The 12,479-nt window shown below is 38.9% G+C and overlaps 1 protein-coding gene and 1 pseudogene across 1 annotated transcript in view; both read right to left on the reverse strand.

The window, feature by feature from the left end:
• PCCA (propionyl-CoA carboxylase subunit alpha) overlaps positions 1-12,479 on the reverse strand; it is a 785,038-nt gene that overhangs the window by 304,827 nt on the left and 467,732 nt on the right. The window contains exon 16 of the mRNA XM_007948152.2: positions 2,845-2,955. Within this exon, the coding sequence (XP_007946343.1) occupies positions 2,845-2,955 (111 nt within the window). The remainder of the gene's footprint in view (positions 1-2,844; positions 2,956-12,479) is intronic.
• LOC103203183 lies at positions 8,176-8,729 on the reverse strand (annotated as a pseudogene).

Consider the following 12,479-nt stretch of genomic DNA (forward strand, 5'->3'; position numbering starts at 1 on the left):
TGTAGAGTAATAGGTGAGCCCAAATATCATATTATAACATTTAACTGTATGAAATACTTAACTTAAATTCAATGTGAAAAGAGAAATATGAACAATGGCATACTTATTTTGTTGAATCAAGTTTATATAAGGAATCTATAACAAATCAGAAGAGAAAAATAATTCTGATAATTTCTTTTGATGGGACTGGGGGCTATAGTTAGCAAGAAAGAAAAATAAGTCCAATCTTTCACTTATTGGACAATTGAAACTACAGTTTTCTTAATTTTCCCTTTATTTCAGAATCAAAATATCTTCTTCCTCATTTTCCATTCATTTATCAGGATCAAAGGATAATAGCTTTTTAACATTAGAATTTATCAAGTTGACAAGAACAAATTCTTGTGTATCCTATTTTTAAATTTTAGACCCAATTATCTCAAAGTTCAAATCTAAGAATCGTTAGTAAAAGTATTCTAGTCTACAAATAAATTAGAATTTGAGATAATAAAAATATGTATCAGAAAAATTTAATGCAGCCATAAACAGAGGCACTTGCCTATTAATAGTGCCTAGGATAGCTGGACAGATGGGAAGCAGATGGGTAATCCCAAAGGGGCAAAATGACCTGGCCTCAAACATACGGAGAAGATCCTGGATTAACTTCAGTTGCCACTTCCTGCTGTCTCTTTCAGGCACATATATCAAGCAGTAAAAGATGATACAGTTTAATATATTTAGGACCTGCTCTGGGGAAAAAGTGGGGAAGTAGAAAAAGAGTAATCTGAAGAAAAAGAACAGGGGATAGTAGCCATTCTGAGAAGAAAGAACTGGTGTGAAAATAGCATGAGGGAATAAAATAAGAAGTAGACATTAAGAATGGCAAATATAGGTATATGCATTTAAAGTCCTTATAGGCACTATAACAACATATAGCATACTTTGATTGAAAATTTTTAAGAGTTATGAATTTGAATCCTGGCCCAGTTGAAAGATTACTGAAATAGGAACTGAAAACCCTAGGTTTAATTCTTGTCTTTATTATTTTACTGGATATTTGCCCTTATTAATTCTTCTGGACTTTTTATTCCTCACATGTAAAATGAAGATCCTTCTAACAATTTATGACAACTAAAAAAAAAAAATCACATTTCTATCTGGTATAAGCATAAGAAATAAAAAGTACAATATCCATGCTGATAATTGCCTACCAAAAAAGAAATAGAACATATTAATATGTTTTTAATATGTTGTTATGTGCCGTTGAGTCAGACCTGACTCATAGCAACCCATCCTTGGGTTTCCGAGGCAATATCACTATGGAAGTAGGTTGCCCAACCTTCTTTCCGAGGAATGGCTGGTGGGTTTGAACCGCCAGCCTTCTGGTTAGCAGTCAAGTGCCTTAGCCACTATGCTACCAGAGCTCCTAAAGTTGACCTTAGTCTCTTATGATGATGTGAGTTATATAAAAACATTTTAAATGGATATAGAAAACATTTGAAATTGGCAAGGAAATATATAACCTTTCCATCTCCCCAAGTTCATTAGTGTAGAAATGTATAGAGAGGCTTCTGGCTTTCATTTGAATAACATTTCTACTAAGCCTCATGTAAAACCTGTCAGTTTCTTTAACATCACATTTTGACCATGTCTTCAATACTCTATTTTTCACTTGATAACCAATTTTCCCACTACTTGTACACATTCATTGATAACTTTGCCTTTTTTAATAAAATAGTACATATGTATTCATAAAATGGAGTGCCTGGGTGCACAGATGGTTAAGTTCTGGCCACTAATCAAAAGGCTGGTGGTTCTAACCCACCAAAGGCACTTTGGAGGGCAGGCCTGGAATACACACTGCTGAAAGGTCACAGCCTTGAAAATCCTATGAAGCCGTTACATGCTGCATACATGGGCCACCATGAGTTGGAATCAACTCAATGGCAACTAACACCACCATTCAGAAAACAAATCCAAATCAGATGCTAAATTTCACATTTCATTTCTCAGAATGTTATTTTCAAACTAAAAACTATCATTTTCTTAGATATTATAATTTTCATTAATAGGATTAACATCTAATTTTCTGAAAATTTCAGAGCAATTTTTCATGAAGATATAGGTTTTACCATAAAAGAAGAGTTCCTGCATATAATGGTATAAGTAGGGATAAAAGTCTCAAATGACTTTCAGTGACAAGAAAATCAAATAGGCTAACTTTCTGCTTATATGCATTGCTCCAAAACGATAAACTCAAAGAACACTACACATAGTTTAATTCCCTACTCAACAAAATACAAATTATTAGATTCATGATTTGTCTGTTATTGTTGTTGGGCGCTACTAAGTCGATTCTGATTCATGGAGACCCTATGTACAAGAGAACAAAACACTACCCAGTCCGGCACCATCCTCACAATCATTGCTATCTTTGTTGCAGCCACTGTGTCAATCCATCTCATAAAGGTCTTCTTTTTCACTTATTTGGGTCACTCATAAATACTCAAAATTATGAATGCCAATAGTCAATGATACTCTAAATATATTAATAAATAAAATGTCATACAGGCAAGAGACCTTAACTCATGATACAGTATAAAAATAACAATTTTAATACATTAAAGTATTTCAATACATGTTGTTGTTGTTACGTTCTTTCGAGTAGGCCCCGACTCATAGCAACCCCTCCTTGGGTTTCCCAGGCAATATCCCTACAGAAGTAGATTGTCCAACCTTCCTTCCGAGGACTGGCTGGCTGGTGGGTTTAAACCACCAGCCTCCTGGTTAGCAGTCAAGTGCCTTAGGCTCTTGTGTATGGTGTGAGTTAGTTAGTGCCAGAGCTCCCTTTCAATACATACAAACCTTTAAAGCCATCAGGATATACTTCAGAAAGAAACTTAGTGCTGATGTCTCCTTTTATAAAGCGTGAGTGGATTATCACCTCTCGAAGTAAAGAAATATTATGTGTAACACCTAAAAATAAAATGATATCAGATTAAATGGGAGAACAATGAGTCAGTAAAAAAATCAAATTCTTATAATCTGGAGAACTTTATCATCAATGTTCTATGACCTAGAAGGAGCAATGTTAAGATTACTTATCTCCTTGGCTTCAAATAACAACAAAAAACACCTGAAATTCAGGTAGTAATAAAACGCTAAATATAAACTTAAAAGCTTGCGGATTTCCCAGGCAATTCAATGGGGAAAAGAAATGCCTCTTCAGTAAATAACAGTAGAACAACTAAAAACCTATTGAGGAGGGAGGGAAAATGAGCTTCAAACCTAACTCACACCATACACAAAAATTAACTCAAAGTGGATCACAAAAATAAATGTAAATTCTAAAACTATAAAACTTCTAGATAATACATAGCACAAAAACGTCTGTGATGACAGGTAGGATACGCAATAGAACCTCATGTAGTATAAAACTCACTGCCGTCTAGTCAGACCCGACTCATAGTGACCCCTCCTTGGGTTTCCGAGGCAGTATCACTATGGAAGTAGATTGCCTGGTCTTCCTTCCAAGGAGTGGCTGGTGGGTTTGAACCGCCAGCCTTCTGGTTAGTAGTCAAATGCCTTAGGCACTACACCACCAGAGGTCCCTGAAGGAGTATACAAAAATCATAAAACATAAAAAGAAAATAGACAAATTATTGTTGTTGTTAGGTGCTGTTGAGTCAATACATACAAACCCTTAAAGCCATCAGGATATACTTCAGAAAGAAACTTAGTGCTGATGTCTCCTTTTATAAAGCGTGAGTGGATTATCACCTCTCGAAGTAAAGACTCAAAATTACCGAGTCTTTATTTCAAGAGGTGACTGAGTTATTACTCAGTCACTTTATGTACAACAGAACTAAACACCGCCCACTCCTGCGCCATCCTCACAGTTGTTACTATGGTTGACCCCATTCAGGGAGTCACTGTCAATCTGTCTCCTGAGGGTCTTCCCCTTTGTTGCTGCCTCTCTGCTTTACCCAGCATCATATCCTTCTCTAGGGACTAGTCCCTCCTGAAAACATGAACAAAGTACAAGAGTCAATGTCCAGCAATTCTTACTTCTAAGGAGAATTCTGGTTGTACTACTTCCAAGACAGATTTGCTCATTCTTCTGTCAGTCCATAGTAGTCAATATCCTTCACCAACACTACAATTTAAATGCATCAGTTCTTCTGGTGTCTTCCTTATTCACTGCCCAGCTTTCACATGCTTATGAGGCTACTGAAAATACCATTCTGAAGATTACAATGTCATGAAACAAAATGTGTATGAACTGCTGTATGGAAAATGAATTTGTGTTGTTAATTTTCACCCAAATCAAAATAAAATAAATAAATATATATATTTTTAAAATATCACACCTTGGGTCAGGGACACCTTAAGTCTTCAAAGTCACATCTTTGCTCTTTAACACTTTAAAAAGGTCTTTTGCAGCAGATTTGCCCAATGCAATACATCTTTTGACTTCCTGATTGCTGTTCCATGGGCTTTGATTGTGAATCCAAGTAAAATGAAATCACTGACAACCTCAATCTTTTCTACATTTGTCATGATGCTGTTTATTGGTCCAATCGTGAGGAATTTCATTTTCTTTAGGCTGAGGTATAATCCATACTGAAGGCTGTTGTCACTGATTTTCAACAATAAGTGCTTCAAGTCTTCTTCACTTTCAGCAAGCAAGGTTGTGTCATCCACATATCACAGGTTATTAATGAGTCTTCCTCCAAATCTGATATCACAATCTTCTTTGAATAGTCCAGCTTTTCAGATTATTTGTTCAGCATACATATTGAATAAGTATGATGATAGGATACAACCCCGACACACACCTTTCCTCATTTTAAACTTTGCAGTATCCTCTTGTTCTGTTCGAAAGACTGCCTCCCAGTCTACGTACAGGTTCCTCATGAGCACAGTTAAATGCTCTAGAATTCCCATTCTTCACACAACTAACCATAATTTATTAGGATCCAGAGTAGAATGCCATTTCATACTCAATAAAACACATGTAAACATCTTATTGATAGTCTTTGTTTTCAGCCAATATCCATCTGACATCAGCAATGATACTTCTTGTTAGACACCCCCTTGTGAATTGGGCTTGAGTTGTCTGCAGTTCCCTGCTGCAGTGCAGTGAATTGCTTAATATGGCCCTTCTAGCTATTATCTAGGAGCTCTGGTAGCATAGTGCTTAAGACACTTGACTGCTTACCAGAAGGCTGGTGGTTCAAACCCACCAGCCACTCCTCGGAAGGAAGGCTGAGCAATCTACTTCCATAGTGATACTGCCTCGGAAACCCAAGGAGGGGTCACTATGAGTTGGGTCCAGCAAAAAACAACAGCATCTCTGCCATTTTGTAAATCCTAATTTACATTTTATAAATTTACAAAATAAATCCTAATTTACACTTAAATCCTAATGTAATGTAAATTCTTGTGTAAATCCAAATTTACATTTTGTAAATCCTAATCTTAATTAATGTATTGTAAATCCTAATTCTTAAGCCTGTTTAGGGTGGGATGCATCTTAAGTCCCACCTTGCTGGAGGCTTTGACTCAAGTCACCATCCATTTCATGATGTATTGTAAATCCTATTCTCTATGCCTGTTTAAAGGACCTCTGATGGCATGGTGCCTCAGGCATCTGACTGCTAACCAGAAGGTTGGCGGTTTAAACCCACCAGCCACCCCATGGAAGGAAGACAGGGTAATCTACTTCCGTAAAGATTTACCACCTCGAAAACCCAGTGGGGGTCGCTATGGCTGTGTCGTAATCAACTCAATGGCAGTAAGTTTGTTTGTTTGAGTTATGCCTGATTAGAGTGGGATGTGTCTCAAGTCCCATCTTGCTGGAGGGTGTGGCTCAAGTCACCACCCATTTTGTGATGTATTGTAATCCTATTTTCTATGCCTGGTTAGGGTAGGATGTATCTTAAGTCCTACCTTGCTGGATGGTGTGACTCAAATTACCACCTTAGCTCCTTTGAGGGTATATATGTGAATATTCTGGGAAAGTTTATTCTCTCTTGCTCCAGTTCTCATTTGGTTCATCATCATCTCATCCCTTGACTTGAGACAGCAGCCGTCATCTGACCTGCCGATTTGGGTTTGCCAACCCTTGCAATCACGTGAGTTGGGAGATCCTCCAGACCTACCCACAGACCTAGGACTTGCCAGCCTGCCAGTCTCCTAGCCTCCACCACCACCATGTGAGCTGTTTCCTTGAGAGTCTGTGAGTTCATTGAGATGTTACAGTGAACTACAGGACCCTAGGACAAGAGGGAGACTATTGAGGGGAGGAGGAGGAGTTGATGTTAGAGATGATGGGAGTGGCATGGCAGTTTGGAAAAGCTGGACATCTGGGACATCTTTTACCTCCACCTCATAGGGACCAGCCTTGTGCTGATCTTTCTAAGAGAAATTATTCAAACACCTGTCAATATATTACTGCAACTTTTTAAAAATTATCTTCAGCAAAATTTTGCTTGCATGTGATATTAATGATATTGTTCAATAATTTCTGTATTCTGTTAGATTACCTTTCTTTGAAAGGAACACAAATAATGGATCTCTTCTAGTAGGTTGGCCAGGTAGCTGTCTCCCAAATTTCTTGGCATAGATGAGTGAGCACTTGCAACACTGCATCCATTTCATGAAATATCTCAATGAGTATTCTGTGAATTCCTGGAGCCTTGTTTTTTCCCAATTCCTTCAGTGCAACTTGGACTTCTTCCTTCAGTACCATTGCTTCTTGATTACATGCTACCTCCTGAAATGGCTGAATGCCAACCTATTCTTTTTGGTACAGTGACTCTGTGCATTCCTTCTACCTTCTTTTGATTCTTCTTGCAGCAGTCAATATTTTTACCCACAGAATCTTTCAATATCATAACTCGAGGCTTGAATTTTTTCTTTTCTTCAGTACTTTCAGCTTAAAAAATGCTGAGTGTGTGCTTCCTTTTTGATTTTCTAATTATTTCATATTTTATTTTTTTGTCTCAGGCTGGGTTCTCTAGAGAAGCAAAATCAGTGAAACTTACAGAGAGAGAAAAAAGAAAATTTATCTCGAGGAAATGGCTCATACAGTTGTAGAGGTTGGCAAGTCCCAAGTCCTTGGGTCAAACGTCAAGCTGGAGGCCTGTCCTGACTTATGTAGCTGCAGGGGCTGACGAACCCAGTATCAACAGGTGATATAGCAGGCTGCTGACTTTGGAGGCTAACAAATCCAAGATTGGCAGGTTGTTGGTTCACAGGCTGGAAGGGCAACAATCCCAAGATCGGCAGGCTAGGCAGTAGGCCACTGGTTCAAGTGCAGATGATGATGACCCAGAGGCAGGATGTCAAGCAAAAAGCCAGAGAGCTTTGCCAGAGCTTACCCACATACACTGCAAGCAGGCCACACCCTTAAGGAAACTCCCTTTCAATTGACTGACTGCTCACAGCAGCTCTCATCATGGAAGTGATCACATTATATCAGGTCTCATCATGGGGAATGACTATATCATAAATGCTAAACAACTCAGAAACATGCCTCAGTCAAGTTGATCCACACCTTAACTATCACAATTAAAGGTACTTTACTTTGTATTCTCAAGCTACCCTTTGAAATCTTCTGTTCAAATCTTTTACTTCATCATTTTCCCCTTCGCTTTGGCTGCTTTCAATTCAAGAGCAAGTTTCAGAGTCTCTTCTGACATTCATTTTGATCTTTTCTTTCTTTCGTATCTTTGTAATGACCTTTTGATTTCTTCACATATGATGTTCTTGAGGTCACCTCACAACTCATCTGGTCTTCAGTCACTGGTGTTCTATGTGTCAAATCTATTCTTTTTTTGGGGGTGGGTGGGGAGCAAGGACTGGTTTATTTTCACAGCTGAGCCAAGGACGAGGTCTACAGCCTCGGTAGCAGCACAGGCAGCCCCTCCCCGGCCCAGCCTCCTTTTCTCAGCATGGTAGCTGCAGATGGGCCACAGTCGGGAGCTGGAGTAGCAGCCAGGGTGGCAGCCCTCTCACCACGGGAGCTGGCTGGTCCTGGAGCAGCAGCCGCAGGCAGCAGTAGCAGCAATAGCAGGTTACGGAGGTGGGGAGGAGCGGCAGTCCAGCTGGCTGACTCCCATCACCCCATTGATGGTGCGTATGTGGGCCAGGGCGGGGGGCCTGGACTGGGAGGTGGTCATCTCGGGCGGCTCAGTTGGCTGTGAAGATGTGGCTGGAAATGTCGTCCAGGAGCCAGTCAATGCCAGGCAGCAGGTTCTCCCCAGTGACGGCACTGCAGTTCTGGATGCACCAGTGGTGGCTGTGGATGGAGTCCAGCTCCAAGGCCTCGTGGATGTCTTTAGAGGACAATGCCCCAGGAGGTCCTGCTTGTTGGCAAAGATGAGGAGGGTCGCTCCAGCCAGGCGCTCGTCCACCAGGAGGCTCTGGAGTTCTCACTGGCAGTCCTGCATGTGCTGGCGGTCAGCGCTGTACACCACCCAGACAAGGCCGTCCATGCTCTCAAAATAGTTCCACCGGTAGGATCGTAGGGACTTCTGGCCACCCATGTCCCAGATGTTCAGTTTGAATCCACGGTGCTCCAGGGTCTTGATGTTGAAGCCCAGCGTTGAGGAGATGGTGTCGATGTCTTCTCCACTGAACTTCTTAAGTATGGTGGTTTTGCCAGCGTCGTCCAGGCCCAGCATGAGTAGTCGGACCTCCCACTCTTTCTGCTTCATCTTCTTTAGAATGGTCAGAAGCTCCATGGTCCCAGTAGCCCTCTCCCAGCCACTGTTTCTTTCTCTCAAATCTATTCTTAAGATGCTCTTTAAATTCAGGTGAGATATACTCAAGGTCTTATCTTATTATAATCACAGTAGCACTCAAGCCACCACAGTACAAACAAGCTGACAGACTAGTGGTGAAGACAAATTATTGTTTATCAAAATTAAAAATACCTGCTCTTCAAAAGGTTCAGTTAAGAAAATAAAAATGGCAAGTCATAGACTGAGAGAAAGTATTCACAACACATATATAAAAGAACTTGTATCTACAATATATAAAGAATATTTACAAATACACACACACACAAACTCAGCAAAGATTTGTACAGACATTTCATAAAAGAAGATAGACAAATGGTGATAACCATATGAAAATATATTTAATATCCTTATTGTTATGGATTGAATTATGTCTCCCAAAAATATGTGTTGTAAATCCTAACCCCAATACCTGTAGATATAATCCTATTTGGGAATAGGATCTTTGTTATGTTAATGAGGCCATATCCAGGTAAGGTATGTTTTAAACCAATCACTTTTGAGATATAAAAGGGCAGATTAGGCACAAAAGAAGACAGGTATGGGGGAAGACTGATACTATCTGAAGATCAAGGAGGCAGGCCAGTCTACAGTCTACAGAAACTCCACGGATAGCTGCCTAAAGAAGCTGGGACAAGGATTTTTCCTTCAAGAGTAGACAGAGAGAGCCTTCTCCTATAGCTGATAGCCTGAATTCAGACTTCTAGCCTCCTGAACGGTGAGAAAATAAATTTCTTTTGGTTAAAGCCACTGCTTGTGGTACTTCTGTTACAGCAACATTAAGTAACTAATACAATTATCACCAAAGAAATACAATGAGATATCCTTAAACACCAAAATCAACACCATTGGAAGCAGCAGTAAAGAAATCAGACATCATATTGCACTGGGCAAATCTGCTGCAAAAGAGTTCTTTAAAGTACTAAGGAACAAAGATGTCTCTTTGAAAACTAAGGTGTGCCTAACTCAAGCCATGGTATTTTCCATCACCTCATATGCAAGTGAAAGCTGGACAATGGATAAGGAAGACCAAAGAAAAGTTGATGCTTTTGAGATATGGTATTGGCAAAGGATAATGAAAGTACCATGGACTGCCAGAACAAACAAAACTGTCCCAGGAAAAGTGTACCTGGAATGCTCCTTGGAAGTGAGAGTGGCCAGACTTCCTCTTACCTACTTTGGTCATGTTGTCAGAAGGTACCATTCCCTAGAGAAAGACATGCTTGGTGAAGTGGAGGGTCAGCAAAAAAGGGGAAGATCTTCAACAAGATGGATTGACACAGTGGCTGCAACAATGGGCTCAGGTACAGCAAGGACTGTGAGGATGGTGCACAACTGGGCAGTGTTTCATTACATTGTACATAGAATCGGTATGAGTCAGACTTGCCAGCACCTAACAACAACAACAAAGTAAAAAGACTGCTAATACCAAGTGATGATGAGGATGTGGAACAAATGGAATGATCACACACTGTGGTGGAACAAAAAAATGGTACAAGTACTTTGGAATTATTTGACATTTTCTTAAAGAATTAAACTCACACTCATCATATGACCCAGGCATTTCATTCCTAATATTGACCCAAGTTAAACAAAAACATATGTCCATACAAATAATATATATATGTGTGTGTGTGAGAGTGTGTGTGTATGTTATACACACAAATTATTAACACAAATGTTAATAGTTTTATTAGGCAATAAACAAAAACTGGAAACAAGCTGAATATCCATCAGTAAGTGACAAGATAATGTGTTTTTTTCCATACAACGGACTTCTATTCATCTAGGAAAAGAAATGAGAGCTCTGGTGACGTAGTGCCTAAGGCATTTGACTGCTATAACCAGAAGATTGGCAGTTCAAACCCACCAGCCACTTCTTGGAAGGAAGACTGGGCAATCTACTTCTGAAGTGATACCACCTCAGAAACCCAAGGAGAGATCGCTGTGAGTCGGATCTGATTCGACTGCAGTAAGTTTAGTGAGATGAAAAGAAATGAATAATAGATGCAACAAGGATGAATCTCAAAATAATTATGCTGAATGTGATTAATGTCATTGAATTGCACACTTAAGACTGGTTGAAACAGCAAGGTTTTTGTGATATATATATTTTAGCACAATAAAATATAATTACGCTGAGTTAAAGAAGCAAGACAAAAATAATGCCTACCTTTTGAGACCATTAACATAAGATTTTATAAAATGTGAGCCAATCTATAGTGACAGAAAGCAGATCACAGATCACAGTGCTGCATATACACATGAGTGGAGGGACAGTGAATTTTAAAGACATGTAAAAAAACTTTGGGAGGTGATAGATTTTTCAGTATCTTGATAGTGGTGATAGTTCCACAGATCATCACCTACATGTCAAAACTCATCATATTGCACACTTTGGAAGTTTATTATAGCAACTGAGCCCCAAAATACTACCACTGAGTCAATTCTGACACATAGTGACTCTTGAGGACAGAGTAGAACTGCCCACAGAGCTTCCAAGGCTGTGTGTAAATCTTTAAAGAAGTGACTGACACATCTTTCTCCCATTGAGCAGCTGATGGGTTTGAACCGACCTTTTGCTTAGCAGCTAAATGCTTTATTCACTACACCACCAAAGCTCCTTTTATTATGCCAAGTAATCTCAGTATAGTTAAAAAAAAAGAAGAAGAAGAAAGAAATCATGTGATTAAGAAGAAATTGAGCCTAATATGGAACCACTACTTCAAAGTAAAGTTAAAATAAGTAGCTGACAGAAGAGGGAAATAAAAGTTATTGGGAGAGTTGTAGGATATAGAAAAGCTTTATGAAGAAGGAAATAGATGATCGGGGTCTTTCAGATTACAAAACAGTAAAACAGAAATACCTTTTAAGGTAGTGTAAGGAGACATTTCAAATCAAGGGAAAGCAGGAGTTAGACCAAGCTTCCAAAACAAAAGCAGGATGACTGGAGCATAGTAGTTTAAAGCAAATGGTGTGTTAATTCCTTCCAGTTTCTTTAGCTCACATTGAAGGTTCTAATCTATACCATTATCCTGCATAACAAATCTAAAAAGCCTACTTCCTGATCTTGCTATTCAAGTCTTATAATATCCTCATTTTTATAAGAAAAAATATAAAGCAAGCAAAGGACAGGGTTCCAGAACCAGACCTCAAGTTCAAGTATCGATCCTGCCTACCTTTTTATCTTGAGTAAACTCTTCAAGTTTAGTTTCCTCATTGTAAAATTATGATAATAATAGACTTTATTCTGCATGATTATCATGATGTTCAAATAAAATAATCCTTAGTGCAGTGGCAGCACTGAAAAGATACATTATTATTATACTCATTATTACTCTTTTATATGAGGAAAAACAGACCATAAGTCATTATGTAGCTAACAAACATCAGAAAAATTGTACTAATCCACATCTATCAGTATTTATTCTATATTTACAATTAGATATATAAGAAGAAAAATGAGGGAACACAATATGGTACCTGCTTTAGGGAATTTTCAGTAACCAGTTATACATTAAGAAAATTGCAAAGGAAAAGAAAAGGAACTCAAAAATAATTGTGATCCAGAGACACTGAATAATTTAACTAAAGCTTGTTGTTGTTGTTGTTGTTGTTGTTGTTATGTGCCGTTGAGTCGGACCCAACTCATAGCGACCCCTCCTTGGGTTTCCGAGGCAGTATCACTACAGA

This window comes from Orycteropus afer, unplaced genomic scaffold (assembly GCF_000298275.1).
Source record: "Orycteropus afer afer isolate SDZICR_OR568_19922 unplaced genomic scaffold, OryAfe1.0 scaffold00206, whole genome shotgun sequence".
Classification (NCBI taxonomy): domain Eukaryota; kingdom Metazoa; phylum Chordata; class Mammalia; order Tubulidentata; family Orycteropodidae; genus Orycteropus; species Orycteropus afer.